The 17,035-nt window shown below is 43.4% G+C and overlaps 1 protein-coding gene and 1 long non-coding RNA gene across 3 annotated transcripts; both read left to right on the top strand.

Moving 5' to 3' along the window:
* Window positions 1-5,258: 5,258 nt before the first annotated feature.
* On the top strand, window positions 5,259-7,613 carry LOC121593145. Its single transcript, XM_041915245.1, has 4 exons — window positions 5,259-5,396; window positions 5,482-5,905; window positions 5,970-6,277; window positions 6,367-7,613. The coding sequence occupies exons 1-4, from the start codon at window positions 5,267-5,269 to the stop codon at window positions 7,551-7,553; spliced, it is 2,049 nt and encodes a 682-aa protein (XP_041771179.1). The 5' UTR covers window positions 5,259-5,266; the 3' UTR covers window positions 7,554-7,613.
* Window positions 7,614-9,161: 1,548 nt separating this feature from the next.
* LOC121593514 lies at window positions 9,162-10,474 on the top strand. Of its 2 annotated transcripts, XR_006004788.1 has the most exons (5): window positions 9,162-9,481; window positions 9,539-9,765; window positions 9,848-10,014; window positions 10,092-10,321; window positions 10,382-10,474. It is a non-coding gene; the product is annotated as an uncharacterized LOC121593514 (long non-coding RNA). The 2 variants fall into 2 exon arrangements; XR_006004787.1 differs by having other exon boundaries at window positions 9,848-10,321.
* Window positions 10,475-17,035: the final 6,561 nt, after the last annotated feature.

Consider the following 17,035-nt stretch of genomic DNA (forward strand, 5'->3'; position numbering starts at 1 on the left):
TACTTACTTATCCGGCACTACAACCGCTTTGCGGTCTTGGCCTGCCTCAGGAGTGTCCGAAACCGCTCACGGTCTCGCGCCTTCGTCTGCCAGTCCGTTATCCCGGCCTTAATGGCGGACGCCTCCACGCCATCTTGCCACCTCAATTTGGGCCTACCACGCCTCCTCTGTCCTTGTAGACGGCCTAAAAAGACTTTACGGGCTGGGTCGTCCGTTTCCATGCGTACAACATGGCCAGCCCACTGAAGCCTGGCGAGCTTTATACGCTGTACGACAGTGAGGTCGCCGTACATCTCGTATAGCTCGTCATTATAGCGGCTCCTCCATTGTCCTTCCACACATACGGGGCCAAGTATCCTTCTGAGCATCTTCCTCTCGAACGCGGCTAAGAGGGTTTCGTCAGATTTGGACAGTGTCCATGTCTCAGAGGCGTATGTGAGTACTGGTACTATATAAGTACTATATAGTCCCAGCTTCGTCCGTCGCGACAGGTTCTTTGAGGTAAACTGCTTTTTCAGGCTGTAGAATGACCGGTTGGCAGCCAGCATCCTTGCGCGCAACTCAGCTTCCATGCTGTTGTCCCAAGATAGGTGAATTGTGGGACGACTTCAAAAGTGCGTTCACCTATCTGTACGTCACGCCTACGTAGATTCTGATTATTTATTGGTAGGTCCGGTAGGTGATGTTGCAACCATCAGTTTGGTCTTTGCCTCGTTTATCTGCAATCCGAGGCTCTCTGCCGCCTGCTCAATCCCTTGGTAGGCTTCTGCTACATAGGAGAGCCGCAGACCAATGACGTCTATATCATCAGCGTATGCCAGGATCTGGATTGACTTATAGAAGATGGTTCCCGTAGTCTCCACCCTCGAGTCGCGGATGGCCCTCTCTAGCGCCAAGTTGAATAGGAGACAGGCAAGCCCGTCCCCCTGGCGCAGACCTTTGGTGGTAGCAAAAGGTCCTGAGAGTTTTCCATCCACCCTCACCTGGCATGTGACGTTGGTCATAGTCATTCTAACTAGCCTTATCAGTTTGGCCGGGATTCCATATGAGCTCATAGCGTCGTACAGTTTTACCCTGGCTATGCTATCGTATGCGGCTTTGAAGTCTATGAAGAGATGGTATGTGTCGTTTTTGTATTCAGCCATCTTCTCCAAGATCTGCCGCATGGTGAAGATCTGATCAGTGGTTGATTTTCCGTTTCGGAATCCTCTTTGATAGTTTCCTACTATCTCTTCGACGTGCGGGACAAGGCGATCCTGAAGGATCAGGGAGAATATTTTATAGGCGGTATTCAACACCGTAATACCCCTGTAGATGTTGCAGTCCAACCTGTCTCCCTTCTTGTATACGGGGTAGATGATGCCGAGATTCCAATCACAAGGCATCGATTCGCTATCCCACACCTCAGTAACAATTTGATGAATCTCGTTTTCTAGTCGTGCACCTTCATTCTTGACCAGTTCAGCTGCAATTCCGTCGGTTCCGGGTGCCTTGTTATTTTTCAGCCGACGGATAGCCTTTCGTGTTTCTTCTATGCTAGGTGGCAGTAGCATGACACTATCTGCTAGTGGCGCTTCTAGCTGTTCGTTTAACTGGTCGTTGAGTAATTCATCAAAGTACTGAGCCCACCGCGAGAGGACCTCTGGCTGGTTACTAACCAGATCTCCATCCTTGTTGCGACAGCAGGTTACCTTAGGTACGTAGGTTACCTTGTTTCGGTGACCTGCTATCGCTTGGTAAAACTTTCGTGTCGGTCCGTACGCCTCTCTGGTTTGCTCGAGTTCCCGCATGTTTTGCTCTTCCAAAGCATGCTTCTTGGAGCGGTGAACTCGTTTCTCTTCGCGTCTGAGCCGTGAATATTCCTCTGCGCATGCCCGCGTTCTATGCCGTTGCTGCTTTGCTCGGTATGCAGTATTCTTACGTTCGGTCACTTGTCTGCATTCATCGTCGAACCAGCCAGATTTGGTGTTGCCACGACGTGGTGGGAGTATATTTCTTGCACAGTTTATTATTTTTGTTTTTAGAGCGTTCCACCTCTCGCTCGTAGTTTTATATCTGTTTTCTGGTGGTAGAGACTCGTCTAAAGCGGCTTTGAATTCCTGTTGGACAGTAATGTCCCTTAGAGAGTCCGTGTTGAGCCGAGGCTGAGTGTTTTCTCCGCCCCCATTGGTGCGGGGGCGGGCGATTCTACAACGTATCACTAAGCCAACCAAGTAGTGATCGGAATCGATATTGGCTCCTCGATAAGTTCTGACGTTTAACAGGCTCGACTGTCGTCGGCGGCTTATTAACACGTGGTCGATCTGGTTGAAGGATTCGCCATCCGGGTGCGCCCACGTCATTTTGTGGATGTCCCTCCGCGCAAATTTGGTACTTCCTACAACCAGATTGTTCGCTGCGGCGAACTGGACCAATCTACTACCATTATCGTTACTGTGCTCATGCAGACTGTGACAGCCAGTGTATTGGCGGTACATTGGCTCCCTACCGACTTTTGCGTTGAAGGCATTTGCGCATAGGCTATTACCCCAACAATAATAATAATAATAATAATAAGAAGAACTTATCATAACAGTCCACACCCGGAGAAGAGATTGGCTTGTCTTTATTGCTGCCGGACTACCGCTGTGACACGACAAATGCACGAAATGCCCTCGACCAAAGGACATAAACCTACCGAGCCGAACCCATTCCAAGGCAGTGCCAGTCGAACGGCGTCATGATACCGGCTTGCCCAGCCAACAAGCCACCAGATTCTGGACGGACAGGTGCAGCACCATACGCGCACCGTAATAGACAAATCCAGAATCCTCTTTTGTATGAATTCAATTCAAATTTTGTTTCCACTTGGATCTGCTAGCTGATTTGGAAAGAAATATGCTACATATCACAAGCACGTTTGCTTCAATCGTGTGTCTTTTTAATACCCCCAACAGCAGAGCCGATCGCAAAGATGGTGGTGTCAATCCAATGGTTGTGTTGTCTCTCAGGTAGCGAGATCAAAAATGCACGGTCTCTGTTGCCGCAGTGGATGAAAATTTACGCATCAGAATGAAGCAGTTGTGGGGTTTCCGCACGTACGCACACACACACACCCATGCACGCACACATGCACGAACGCGCGCACGCGAGCGCGCACCCACGAATGCGCGCACGCGAGCACGCACCCACGAAAGCGCGCAGGCGAGTGCGCACCCACCACCAATCCCCCCCCCCCCCCCTCCCGCACGAGCGAGTATGGCTACCTTTTCGGAAGAAAGGCTGGTTCAGCTATCTTGTAGCGCATCCTCATCCAGCGCCGGGTGGGGTGGGGGATCGCGACATGATAGAGTGGACGGTCACTTTCCCCGCGCTGTGTGTGCGTGTATGTGTGTGTCGAGACCCAAAACTCGAGACAGATTTCTGCACATTAAAAAAAATTATTGCCTCTATACGCCGTGCTACATGATGCTTAGAAGGTCGTTCAAGCATCTAACATGTTCTAATAAAAAATATTAGTTTAGTGTTAGACGTTCTCCTACGCTTGTTTTAAATAGGCTTCTTCACCCTCAATTGGCAGGGGCATCGAATGGTCTCATCAGCAGCGGCACGAAATAAAATAATCCATCAATACACCGATAACACTTTAAATCCCAATCCAGCTTCTCCCGCATCGTCCCAAGGTCACACACTAATTAATAAATGCTAACACCCACCAATAACAATACATAACCGCAATGCACATATAAGTATCAACGCATACACCACAACACCCAATCAGCTGGCGGCGGAAGGCACGGGCTGAAGCGCAAGTAAGGCAAGGCAGGGTGAGGGAGGGAGAAGAAGCGGACGAAAAAATAAGCGCCAATAATTTTAAATTTTTTGACCGTTTTCTTTGCTCCGTCGCCATAAATAGTTCGTCCATTTCGCCAACAGATGGCGCTAAACCTGCGCAGGCCTGCGCAGGAATCGCTGAAGTCCCGCGCGGGAGACCAGCAAAAAACTGCGCTGGCCAGCGCAGATTTTGGTACATTTCCTGCGCTGGAAACTGCTCGAATTTGCGAAGCGGGAATACACCGTTCGTGGGTATGTCAGGGGGGGAAACAACGGGAAAAGCTTAATTCTCTCTCAGCGATGCCGCTTGGGTCGTTCTCTTTTGTTTCTCTTGTGATCTTCACTTTCGCTATACAGTGGCGAACAAACCAGTAAGACAGCTTGTTCAGAAATATGAGCGCAATATCCAACTATTTGAATCCACTATAGCATATTTTTTCCTGATATTTTTTTTTATTGTAGCATTTCTGGTCATATTTGTACTATTACTGTTGCTACGTGTGTAGCAATCTATTTGAGTTTTAAAAAAGAAAGGATGACAAAATTCACAAACTAGCTTTTGGTGATGTTCGCAGCGTAGTTTTAAAATTGGTGTTGCCTATCCGTTTTCTAATTTGTGACTAACTTTGCGGTTAGCGATGGCGCCCTGTTCTCGATCAGCTGTGCGAACTTGACCCTAGTTGAACCGCTTCCTGATTGGTCCTATTCTGGGAGAACTAGTTGTCGCACAAGCTAACCCTGTCGTCCCTTTCGGTGCATCTAGTGCGCCATCTGGCGGGTAAAGTGGGAATTAGGTCGATCTGCTGTTGACAGATCGATGTTTACAAATATTATTTCCTATCTATATCCATGCGGTCTATATCGTGCCAACAATTACTGTAAATAGCTATCTTTCATTATGTAAAAGGTACATTCTTGGTGAAATATAAAAAATCTTATTTCAAGATAAAATTGAAATGCAGTCTCGTTGTTTTGTGCATCACTGTACTGCAACGTAAAAATTCGGCGAATTCAAAACGAATTGTTCATGTTTGGCCTTGCATGGGTACTCAAGCTCCCGACCACGCTGGTTTTCGCTGGTCTTTTCGGGGATAATTTGTTAACGAATTATTGTTTAACTTGTTTATCAATTCAGTGGCGCCTATCGCCAACCAGTCGATAAAAATTAACCACCGGTTTGGCTATATCGACCAATAAATTTATCTACTCGAATTGGTATTACCCAAGTAGAAATTGTCAGGCGAAATGTGGGCAAAACAGGGGGGAAGGGTAAAAATCTGCTCGATCTGTATGGAAGAGCATCAAATGTATGGTGGTGTGTGTAAACGTCAAGAGCTGCGGGTGCATTTTCAAATCAAAACAAACTGGTGTTGGAAACGGATGAAAGTGATTTCTTTTGCTTCGAACTTAAAGTTGTTTTTTTATTTGTTTTGCATAAAACCAAGTGCATAAAATGGATACGTCCAAACGTTTGAAGAAAAGTGGAGTGGCGAGCAAGCATGCCAAAGCAGTTTGGGAGCGCTTTGAAAAGGAATGGGAAGAGGAAAATCTTCCGGGAACAAGCAGCGGTGTCGATCAACAAGGTAAGTTATTTTTGTATAAACACAATGAAATATGAAAAACGCAGCAGAGCAATAATTTGTTATTTAATATTATTACACATTACAGCTTCATCATACGGGAATGTGCAGCCGGATGCCGTGGAAGTTGCCGATATACCCATGGAATCAGAAGCAGCGGATTACGTTTCTGATTACGATGAAGACGCTGATTGCTCGGTGTTGGAAGACGATTGGAGTGAAGGCGAATTGGAGGACGAAGTCAATGAGGATGAGTATTTTGATGCTGATGAAGCCCCCGAAGGCAATGCTTATGCTAGCAGGCTTAGGATATGGGCTTTGACTCATAAAATAACGCATTCTGCATTGAGTGATTTGCTGGTGTTGACTCGTGAAACTACAAATATTTCTCTTCCTAGGTGTGCAAAGACGCTACTGAAGACTCTGAAACAGGTGGAGAGACATTTTACGGCCGTTGGAGAAGGGCAGCTTTGGTACCAAGGAATACAAAGCACTCTCCAACAATATTATCGGTAAGAATAATATGACTGTTTAGAATGAACATGTGGTAATTTTTGGTTTACTTTTTCGTTCTAGATCTGTACCACCAGTCATCAGATTGATAGAAGCTAATATCGCAGTAGATGGACTTCCGATGCATAATAATGGACCAACGCAGCTATGGCCTATATTAATGCACATAGTTAATCTACCAGCACTGCCAATCATGGTGCTGCGTGTATTTTGTGGTGCGACAAAACCGAGCTGTTTGGAAGGGTTTCTCCGGTCTTTAGTGGATGATATCAACCGCGTACTGGTACAAGGCATTGATGTTAACGGAATTATCATCGACTTTCGCCTGAAAGCTATTGTAGCAGATACACCAGCTCGTGCGTTCATCAAAGGTAAAAATGACACAGTAAACTTAATTGTACGAAATGAGAATTTTCAAAGAGAAGTAGAGAGCAACAGCAAATTTATTATATATTTTTAGGAGTAACGTATCCTCCTGGGCTGGAAGCATGTATTAAGTGCAAAATAGTTGGCAGCCATGACGGAACCAAAACAATATATGAAGGAACAGCTGAAGTTCGGACCGACAAAGAATTTAGAAACGGAGACTACGTGAAACATCAAAAATATTACACGCCATTATTAGATATAGATGAAGTAGACATCGTAACACAAACAACGATAGCCGATGACCTTCACTTGTTCGCACTAGGAATAGAAAAAAAATTACTTAAAGGTTTTACAACTGGTGCTTTACACCCTTTTCCGAAGTGGTCAAAACAGGAGCAGTTAGAAATTTCAAATATTTTAGTCAGGATCGAATACCCGTCAGAGATACATCGTAAGCCTAGGGCATTAAAATATTTAGGGTTTTGGAAGGGGTCCGAATTGTCAGCATTTTTACATCACGTTAGCATACCTTTGTTAAAAAACAGAATATCAGATCTAGCCTATGAGCACCATAAACTTTTTTTCATTGCGGTAAACTTATTTTCATCAAGATTATTTGAACAATATTGGATATATGCTGGTCAGTTGCTCGAACAATTTGTATTAGAATATAGCACAGTATATAGTCGAACACATTTAACAATTAACGTTCATAATTTACTACATGTAGCAGCAGATGTTAAAAATTTCGGGCCTCTTCCATTTTTATCAACTTATCGTATTGAGGACAAGTTAGGCTTTATGAAAAACTTAGCTAGAACAGGACATAGAACTTTAAACCAAATAGTGTGTAGATTAATAGAACTAACACAATTAGAGGCAGCAGATGCAAGGAAAAGGGATGATACAGTGTATCCATCACTAAAGGTAAAAAAAGATGAGGTAATTTTGTTGGTCAAACCAAAATTTATGTTAAGAAAAGGCAATAGAAATGGATGGTTTTTAACACAGGAGGATCAGATAGTAAGGAATTGTATTGCAGAAAAGTCATCAGGATCATATTTTATAGAAGGACGACTCTTAAAAGAAAAACAACTAACTTTTAGCAAACCATGTAGCTCGGCGATAATTTATAACTTTACAGCTAGGGTAGAAGATTTATCACAGGAAATAGTCAAGGTAGAATTAAAAGAAATTAAATGCAAGCTAGTGGCAGTTAGTTTAGATCTGGGTAATACATTTTATTTCAGTCCTCTTTTACATACACTTGAAAGTTAGATCATAATTAAAATAGGTAAGCTGTTAGGTTTAAAATAGGTAGTTAAGGTTTAAGTGTAGTTAAATATTTTTATTATTTTATTTTTTTATTAGTTTCGTATTAAAATGAGTAGAATAAAGTTGCCGAGTATGCCCGGGATAAGGCAAAATGCAAGGAGGAAATGCCTTAAGAACTAGAACAGATTGTTGGTATTTCATATATAATTTTTACTCATTAAATTCATAAACGTTTACTCCTACATAGTTCATATCACAACTTGAATCACAGCTCATATTCCAACTGTATAAATGCCTAAATCATTAATTCAATAAAAAAACTTATAGATATACTTATCTTAAACATATATACATAATTCTTTTCTATAGTTCTTTTTTACGTTTCACCGTATGTCGCAACCCTTTCACTAAACTTCGTGCTTTTCCGTGGTTTAGCTTATCAACTAGAAAAGTCTTCACTGTTTCGTGTGAAACCGTAGCTGTGTCATCTATAAAGCTAGTGCCTCCTACGAATTTAAATAAACTTATAATATAGACGTATTTTTCTAATGGAATCTTGGCTTCCGGAAACCCAACACCTGTTCAACTAAACTTGGAAAAAAAATCGCGATCGAATAACAAATCGAGTGTATTCGATAGTCTTTCTTGGACATTGTCGGCCCCTTTTAATGCACTTAACAAAGGGCAAATCGTCTTTGCACTGTATAAACTTTCATTTTTCAATTTTCTCTCCATTTCTTCTAACATGTCAAGAGTTTCCATTTTTTTGATTAGCGGATTCCTTTCCGAATTTGCGTCTTTGTTGCAGAGATTGTCTAAAACTAAGTTCGTAACAAATTGTGTGTGACAAGCTACTTTGGACAGAATGTTCAACTGTTTTTCAATACGATCCAACTGTGTTAAATTTTCAGTTGGATTGAGTTTTCTGTTGGGCTCAGGAAGGGACACAGAACAAGATCGTGGTTGTAAGGTAGGAGGATGCGATGCACTTTCGGTGTTAACCGGGACTTTTGGAAGAAACGTGATATTCTGAACTAGACTAGAATTTGGCATCATTAAGGAAGAGGATCGTGGTGGTATGGTGGGCGAATTTAATTTGAAAGTATTATTCGGATCAGAAGCGGGAGTGCTTATGGCTCGAAAGGAAATGGATTGCACCGGAAAGCTTTGCGTGGACAAGGATGTGGTTCGAGGGGGTGCGATGGGAAAAGGAATTGGTGAGGATATGTTCGTTTTTAAGATTAATTGAGGATTTGGTCGGGGCAATGAGGAGGATCGTGGTGGCACGGCAGGAGGTAGGGAATTTTGATGATTCTGGGATGGATAAGAAGGGCACATTTCATTTTTCAGTAGAGCTGATCCGGTTGAAATTGCTGCTTCAAGTGTTTTGCACGACGGTTTGACTGGGATGGTGTCGCCTAGTTTTTCCTCAACATTATTGTTGAAATCCATTTTCCTAAAAGCATATGCAAATGTATTACTTTTATTAGCTCCCTAACGCTTTTCAAGCAAAACCGCGGGATAGTCAAGCTGTAACGCGGTGAGCTGTTCAATCAAAGGGTTTGCGTTCAATTCAGCGTAAGTACACAAATTTACACAATACCAACCTGAATAATATGTCTCCTTCTCTCATTCACAGTACAACAAGCGAAAAAAGTAACAGATATACTGCAAGTAGGCGGTGGCGCGGCAGAGATGATGTTGAGGCACAAGCTGTGTGAATTGAACGAACAGAATGTTTACAATCCACACATAACCCAACTTTTTGCCTGTTTTCAAGCCATCAGAACGAACTGACAGCGAGTCTCAATGTGTGCGTGCCATCGTGTTCATTTGCGCTTGTGTGCGTGCAATCTGGACCCCCCGTTTAGCTGAAATCGGTTGAGTGTCATTAGAAAAATGAAAAAAAAACTGCTCGATTTTTTACTTGGGTACGTATGCATTTCACTTGACGGTCGATAAAATTATATCGACCGATATAATTACAGATCGAGTAGTTTCGTCACCTATCAAATTGGCTTGTCAGTCTAGGGTTGTTTACAAGTCACGAAGCCAGTTACCAACCGAAAAAAGTGTTGCATAACAAAAAGTATTGGAAAAGCATGCTTAATTCTTTATTTTTCACTGGTGAAAGTGATGATGCTGATAAAAATCTTGCACAACATCGTAGGGAGCTGCAAAAACAGCTAGATCCGCTTGAATTATCCGATAAAGCGTAAGTAGAACCTGGAGTTTTGTTTTCTCGTCAATCGTGCTGATCTGTGAGCTGTTTCTTTTCTGTTTGTTTATTTGTATAGAACTTTGATCTTAATACTGGAAATCTAGAAAAGAAACTAGATTTTATGCAAAATTTTCGACTCCCGAAGAGCCTGTTCGAGGAAATTCTTGCAAAAATAGCCCCATTCATTACTCCAAAACATAACCGTGGTTTATCTGCAGAACAAAAACTGGCTACTGTGTTAAGGTTGTTTGCACAAGGAGCTTACCAACAGGGTGTTGGTTACGATTTTACCATGACAATTGGCCAATCTACTTTTTCAGAAAAGTTAGATCAAACCTTAGCAGTTCTGGAGGGTGAACTAACATACGCAATTACCATGGATCTAACAGAAGACGAGAGAGCAGATGCCAGAAGATACTTTTACTCGAAATTACCTGTTCCTGGTGTAGTAATGTGCATCGATGGAACCCATATAAGAATCGTTGCGCCTCACGACAACTAAATCCATTATTTCAATAGAAAGGGATTTTATAGTCTTAACGCTTTGATGGTAAATATGTGATGTGCAATAATTTAACAGCGATAAAATTATATGAAACTTATCTTCCAGATATGTGACCACAGGCAAATCACGATTCTTACATTTATAATTCCAGTCCGATTTCTTCATATTTTGAAGAAAAATGGAGAAATGGAGACCGAATGTTTAAACTCTTGGGTTGGTCTATTCACATGTTACGCTTTTATGTCACATTTTAAGTTTATCTGAACATTTTACGCTCTCCAATATATTCTAGGAGACTCAGCTTATCCTTCGAAACCTTGGCTTATCAAGCCGCGTAGAAATGCAGAGCCAAATAGTCCAGATTCGTTGTTCAATGAACAGCATGCCAAAGCACGTTCCATCATTGAAAGAACGTTTGGTTTGCTCAAAGCATGATTTCGTTGCTTAAATGGTGAAATGCTACTACATTATGCACCGAACAAATGTGTTCGTATCATAAACGTTTGCTGCGCACGGTAGAAGGAATTCCGTCGGGTCCAGGGGCGAAGGAAGGCTTTAGTTGCGCTAGGGCAGATAAAACGATCTCACTGTCGATGAAAGGAGTGCTCATGTTAATTGCGCCAGCTGGAGTGTTGACGAGAGCAGCATGAATGGTATCGGTATCATTCATGGCCGGTAAAAAGCAATCTGCGAAGCGATCCGCGAAGAGATTGCACATTTCATTAGTGTTGGCACTTGTTGCTCCTTTGTACGTAATGGATTTCGGTGTATGCGTGGATTTTGTTTTGCTGTTGTAGAAGCGCCAAAACGAGTCAGGCCACCTGCAGAGGTTACGTTGAATTTTAGTCAAATATCTGCCATATCGAAACCTGTTATAGCTGCAATATAAAGAGTGCGTGTCAAAGTAGATCGAGCGAGATCTTTGGCAGCGGCGCGTTTGGTAGTGACGATAAGCAGCTCTTTTTACACGTTTGAGTCGTTTGAGTGTGCAGTCCGCCCAGGGGTGGTTAGGTTTAGGACGCTGAACTGGGACGCATACAACAAAGGCTTGCAGCATAAGGGACGAGAATGAACATACTGCTTCGTCAAGTGAAACAAAATTGGAACAATGAAAGCTATTGTTAAACATTGATATCATGTCGTTCAGTTTCACATAGTCAGCTTTAGCAAAGCTATAACGATAAAATGCGGTTATTGCTTTAGAATTCACTAAACAAGCTTTAGAATTCACTAAACAATTCATTTTTGTTCCGGGTTTTTGTAACGGCGATACCAAGCGAGCAATGATTTTCGAGTGTAGGCGCGGTTTAAAAATAGTCCGGTCTCTCAGCTGATCGTGACGCCGGATGGTAGGAGTCAAGAGGTACAAGCGAAACAACACTTGGAAAGACAGGCTGCAGCATTGTTAGCGCAGAGCAGGTCAAGCATGCGTCCGTGCGAATTATTGATGTGATTAAGTTGCACTAATCCGTGAAATTTAAATCCATCCTTAAAGGTGTTTTCCATAGTACGTGATTGATGAGTATGCTGGCGAGGACGAAGGATCAGATGTGGACTAGCTTATGCTAGGCTGATTGAAATCGCCAATAACAAAGAGCAGATCCGAAGGTTTCAGTGTGAGAGTGAAGCCGCTGATACAATCATCTAGAGAGCGAAGAGTCGATATCTCGGAGCTAAGCTGCGGTGGAATGTATACTACCATGACGTACAGATGTGCGTTATTGCAGGTGACGCGCACACAAATATACTCGCGAGAACGATCACGGGAAGGTAATTCTATCGACTCGTATGCGTTAGAAACGGCTAGCAAAACACCACCACCGCGAGAGCTAGAGCCGCTGAGACAGCGATCACAGCGGTAAACAGAGAAGTTGTTGTTGAAGAGAAGAGCAGATGGAATGTTGTCAACAAGCCAAGTTTCCGTGAGGGCGATGAGGTCGAAGTCAGCCTCCGATACAGCTAGGTGAAATTCTTTTGTTTAAGTACGCAAACCTCTAACGTTTTGATAATAGCAGCTTAAATACTCAGCGGTAGCGTTGTCATTGTGGTGGTTGGATAAAGCGGGTATACGGTGAGTCAATTGAGCTGCGTTGTCAGAGCATGAGGCTTGGCGTGTTTGTTGCGTGCAATGAGCGAAACTTCGTCTAGTTGAGAAAAAAGCGATCGATTGTAGACTGGTGCAGGTGCGGAGATGAAGCGCGGTGGTTTTGGGGCGGTCCAGAAACAAGTGTTGAGTTGGGTGCTTCCAAGGTATCATTCACCGGGGGGTGACACTGTTGTGATGATGTTGTTTCAGGACCAGGTGGAGTAGACGTGCGTGCGGCTAAACGGTGAGTCGTTGTTGGTGTGCGTGTGGTTCAGCGGTGATCAGAACTAGTAGCTGGTGTGCGTGTTGTAAAGCGGTTTCGGGTGGCTATAGGAGATGAGGTTTGGTGGTCGTGTTGACGGGATGGAAAAAACTCACGTACACCGATACCGACGGGACAAGTGGATGGTGTGAGTGCCGCATCTCGAAGGATAGCCGGGACTCTCACTTTGAATGAAAGCCAATTCATGCTGTCCACACTAACCCCTCTTCTCAGCAGGCAATACGCTATAACGTCATCGGTGGCTAAGCGACGCTTTACAGAAGCAACCACTTGTTCCACAGTGACGGCCGTTGATAAGCGGGATAGGCGTATCCAGATCCTATCTGTGAATGGCTCACGAGGTGCAGCTTGAAGCGGTGGTGATAACGGATCGGTTCCCACCAGTTCATGCGGTTGTGTAGGTGCCGGCTGGACGACAATCGTGGTATTGGTGTATGCGTTTGGCGATGACGCGGCACAAAGGATATTACCGCGACTGTTTACAATTCTGTTTACACCAGGAGATGCCGTGTCCTCGATTACGCGCCTCCGCTTTCTACCAGTAGCCGGTCGAGGATCACGATTCCGAATGTGAGGCGTGGATGCAGTTTGAAGGAGGGTAAAACCACTGCGAACTTCGGCGACAATAGGCTCAACGAGCTTGCCGATAGCTGCTACAGCTGAGGTGAGGGCGGCTTGGAAACCGAGCTGGGCGCCGAACGGCAGCGCGGATTTTTAAGAATGTTAGTGCAGCCAATGCAGCTCCAGTGCAGGTCGACATTGGACAATACTGCGTCAATCAGCTCGAGGGGCAATTTGCAACAGCCGCGGTGGAACGTAGCGTCACAATATGCACAACTGATGATGCAGTCGATGGCCTCTAGCGGTTCAGCACACGAGAAGCAAATAGCCGCCATGGCGAAATCACGCGTAATCACAGCACAACACTGCTAAGCCGAGCAGGAAAAAACAGCAGGAAGCAGGCAGCACAGTTGCGGAGCAACTAAACAATTCGCCAACACGCAATGATGATGTGAAGCAGTTAAATAGTCCGTGGAATAGGCAACAATGCGATGCGACGCAGGAAACACAAGAAAATTACTGAAAAATCACGGAGCGCGACGGAAGTGCGGCCGAACAGTTAAACGTCAAACGTCAACTTCAATATCGTTGCTCTTGTGCGATGATCCCGGCTGTTCTGTATTATCTATGAATTATATTGGTTCCGGCAGTTCTATGATATCCATTGGTTAAGGTGGTTCTGATTGGTTGATAGTATGGTGTGATGGTTCCGAGTGGTCTGTGGAGTGCGAAGAGTGTGATGGTCCTGGTTGATCAGTAGTATGAGTTTGGTGCGATGGTTCCGGATGTTCTGTGGTCTGTGAATAGTATGATGGTCCCGGCCGATTGGTAGTATGGCTAAGGTGCGATGGTTCCTGCTGTTCTACAGCCTTGCAATGATGTGATAGCCCCGGTTGATTCAACTCGTAGCGTTTGTCTGCAGAGGATTGCTTGATTCCAACGCATATGCTATCGTCGAATATGGCAGATATCTCTCGCACATTTGTGATAGCTGCAATACGCTCTTCTAACTCGCTTAGTGTATTAAACGTCAGCTTTCCACCTCCGATTTTCTGCATTCCTTTTTTATTGTAGCCGAGCTTTTTCTTCACGATCGACTTTTTTTTCAATCCATGTCTGCAAAAAAAAAAACGATGAATTTTGAATAATTAAATGGGTTTTGTATTTTCATTAAACATCAACATACCCTTTTCCAAGCTGCTCTTTCCTTAACTGCTGGGCCTAACGAATTGAGTTCCAAAGCTACCGTTTTCCAAAATCCTGTAGGATTGGAACCCGCACCCTTAGCTTGCTCTGGATTTCGCTCCATTAGTTCCACCAGTTTTTCCAGCTGACATTTTGTCGAACGAGTTTTCCTGAAATGTTATAAACATTGAATTCATCGATAAAAAACATATTTTTTCAACTTCAAATATCGCTTAATTAGTGTTCAGAAGAAGATATAATTTTTGTTTTCCAAATTTATACACTACTTCTATATCGATCACGCATTACCGACGACGTTTTTGACAGACAATCAGTACTACGAGCTAATCAGAGGATAAACGCGTCAAATTTTGATAATTTTTGTTTGATAAACTATTCCAGTGTCCTAATAAAAATGAAATTGGTTTGATCTGGTAAGAGCAAAATCGAAAAAAAATATTGATTGCTTTGCTGCATGAACTAGCTTTAAACCAATTTTTATTTCGAGAATTATAGATTGCAAACCTGAACATTTTGGAAAATAAAACATTTGACTCAAACTTCCTCCGATAAGCCCACTGTGCTGAGATACCGATCGAGTAGATTTGGTACCTGTCAAATGGGCTTTGTTTACTTGGGTTTGTTTACGAATGAGCACACCAGTTGGAACGAAAAGCAACTCAAAGCTACTTTTACGTTCATATGTGTTTTTTTTTTTTATATTTGAAATGTTGTACCTTTCGTGGGCGTGCTATATTCTATATCGCCTACGACATGCGTGTGTCCACAGGACGTGGATTGTGCGATGTTTCACGTCTCCAAACGGCTTCAACGGCCCCGAGAGATACCAACTATCAACTCTAGGCTCTTTCGGATAGTTCAGGACAGCTGCGGATAGTTCCGGGCGGTTTCAATGATTCCGATGGCTCCAGTTGCCGCCTAGCGGATGTGGACGTTTCAGAGCTTGGAATGAAGTCTTTCTGACTCACCCTCTATAATAACGAAGTCATTCTCAAACGCTTGTCGGTTTTATTTAAATTTGATAATAAACCAATAGGTAACACTCGTGTATTAAAATGCAGTGAAAATTATAAAGTTGGAGTGCTATGATTGTCGGAAACGCTGGCTACTATTTTCATTTAAAAAGTTGCAAATATGATCTTAAAAATCGGCTGCAATATTTGAGCTGCCTATCTATTGTTCCTCTTCTGCTTGGCGTTACGTCTTAGGCTGGCATGTCGGCCAATATAGCCAATATCGAGACTTATGTCGTACCACGCAGTCGGATAGTCAGTCCTTGCTACGGAGTATCTAAGGCTCGTACAGTATCGGACAATAAGATAGGGCCTTATTTTTGGGACAGGTTTATGCACCCGTTGGAACAGGTTTATGTGTGGTTTGTAGTTGTGTGTGTGTGCATGTGTGTATGTGTTTGTGTTTGTATGTTTTATGTGTCTGTGTGTGTTTGAGTGTGTATTTGTGTGTGTGTTCGTGTCAAAAGTATGTCGTTTCGGATCGATTTGTAAGTTTTTTTGTGTGTTTTGGGTTTAGCTTTTTGTTGTTATTAGCAGGGCCTGCCGTAACCGCAGCCCTTGTCATGGTTGCTTCTAAACATTTTTTAATACTTTATTTGCAATTTTCTGGAATATTCTTTATTGTGACTTTCCTTCACTACGTCCTTCCAAAAACTGATCCCTATTTCGCGTTTCGTTTCCATCCTGCCGCTCTCACATGCGATCTCACCGAGTCGCTCCTCTCTTGAAAACGCGCTTCTCTGTTGAACTCTTCTCACCGTGTGGTATCTCACCGTGCAATCTCTCACGTTCGCTTTTCGGCAAGCTGCGAGTCTCTCAATTGTTGATAGGCTTCTCGTTCTATCGCTATTTCTCTCTTTATCTTTCCCTCTCGCGACCATTTCTACGCTACGCTTTAGTGCTAATAAATCTTTTATTTTAGATTTAGTTCTAAATTCTTATTATTATTGTTTTTGTTATTATTCTTGTTCTTATTATTATTATTATTATTATTACTGTTATTCTCTACACCGCCCTCGCGATCAGTGTTTCTTCGATACATAAACAATCTCACGGTATTCCTTCGCCGTGGTTTTCCTAGGACGTCCGGGTGACTTGCGCGTTTCGGTTGTCCGAAGCACGTTTGCCACAAAAGCGCGCAATCGTTCCATCACGTATTCGATCGTTTAGAGCTTAATGCCAGCAGCCGCCAATCGCTTTATGATATGGCGCTGATAATCGGTACAACGTTTACCTTGACCCATTATTACAAAAACTGCTTGCTTGGACCGTAAAGAACGCACTGGTTTAAAACTTGGACACGGATGATGCCGTGCACTGCCTGCGTTCTTCTTCTATACGTGATGAATTACATCGTTGTCGAGCAGCAAAAAAAGCGTATAGATAAAAACTATCAATGAGTAATCTAGTGAGCGTCTACCCATTCAGATCGAGAACAGAATACTGCCACGTTCATGAAACAAAACGCGCATTGAAAATAACACCTGCGCGCTTGCTCAATGCACGTACAAAGTTTCCCATGCGCACACAACGTTCAACGCAGAGATGCACGCAGGCTTTTCAATGGCGTGCACTGGCGAACCATCTGTGAGGAAATGCAGAGTTCATAG

Source organism: Anopheles merus, chromosome 2L (assembly GCF_017562075.2).
Source record: "Anopheles merus strain MAF chromosome 2L, AmerM5.1, whole genome shotgun sequence".
Lineage (NCBI taxonomy): Eukaryota > Metazoa > Arthropoda > Insecta > Diptera > Culicidae > Anopheles > Anopheles merus.

Bases quoted from the DNA above. Each gene is read 5' to 3' on its own strand.
- LOC121593145 (XM_041915245.1), top strand. From the start codon at position 5,267: ATGGATACGTCCAAACGTTTGAAGAAAAGTGGAGTGGCGAGCAAGCAT. The intron at 5,906-5,969 runs GTAAGAATAATA...TTTTCGTTCTAG, and splicing joins ACTCTCCAACAATATTATCG to ATCTGTACCACCAGTCATCA. The intron at 6,278-6,366 runs GTAAAAATGACA...ATATATTTTTAG, and splicing joins AGCTCGTGCGTTCATCAAAG to GAGTAACGTATCCTCCTGGG.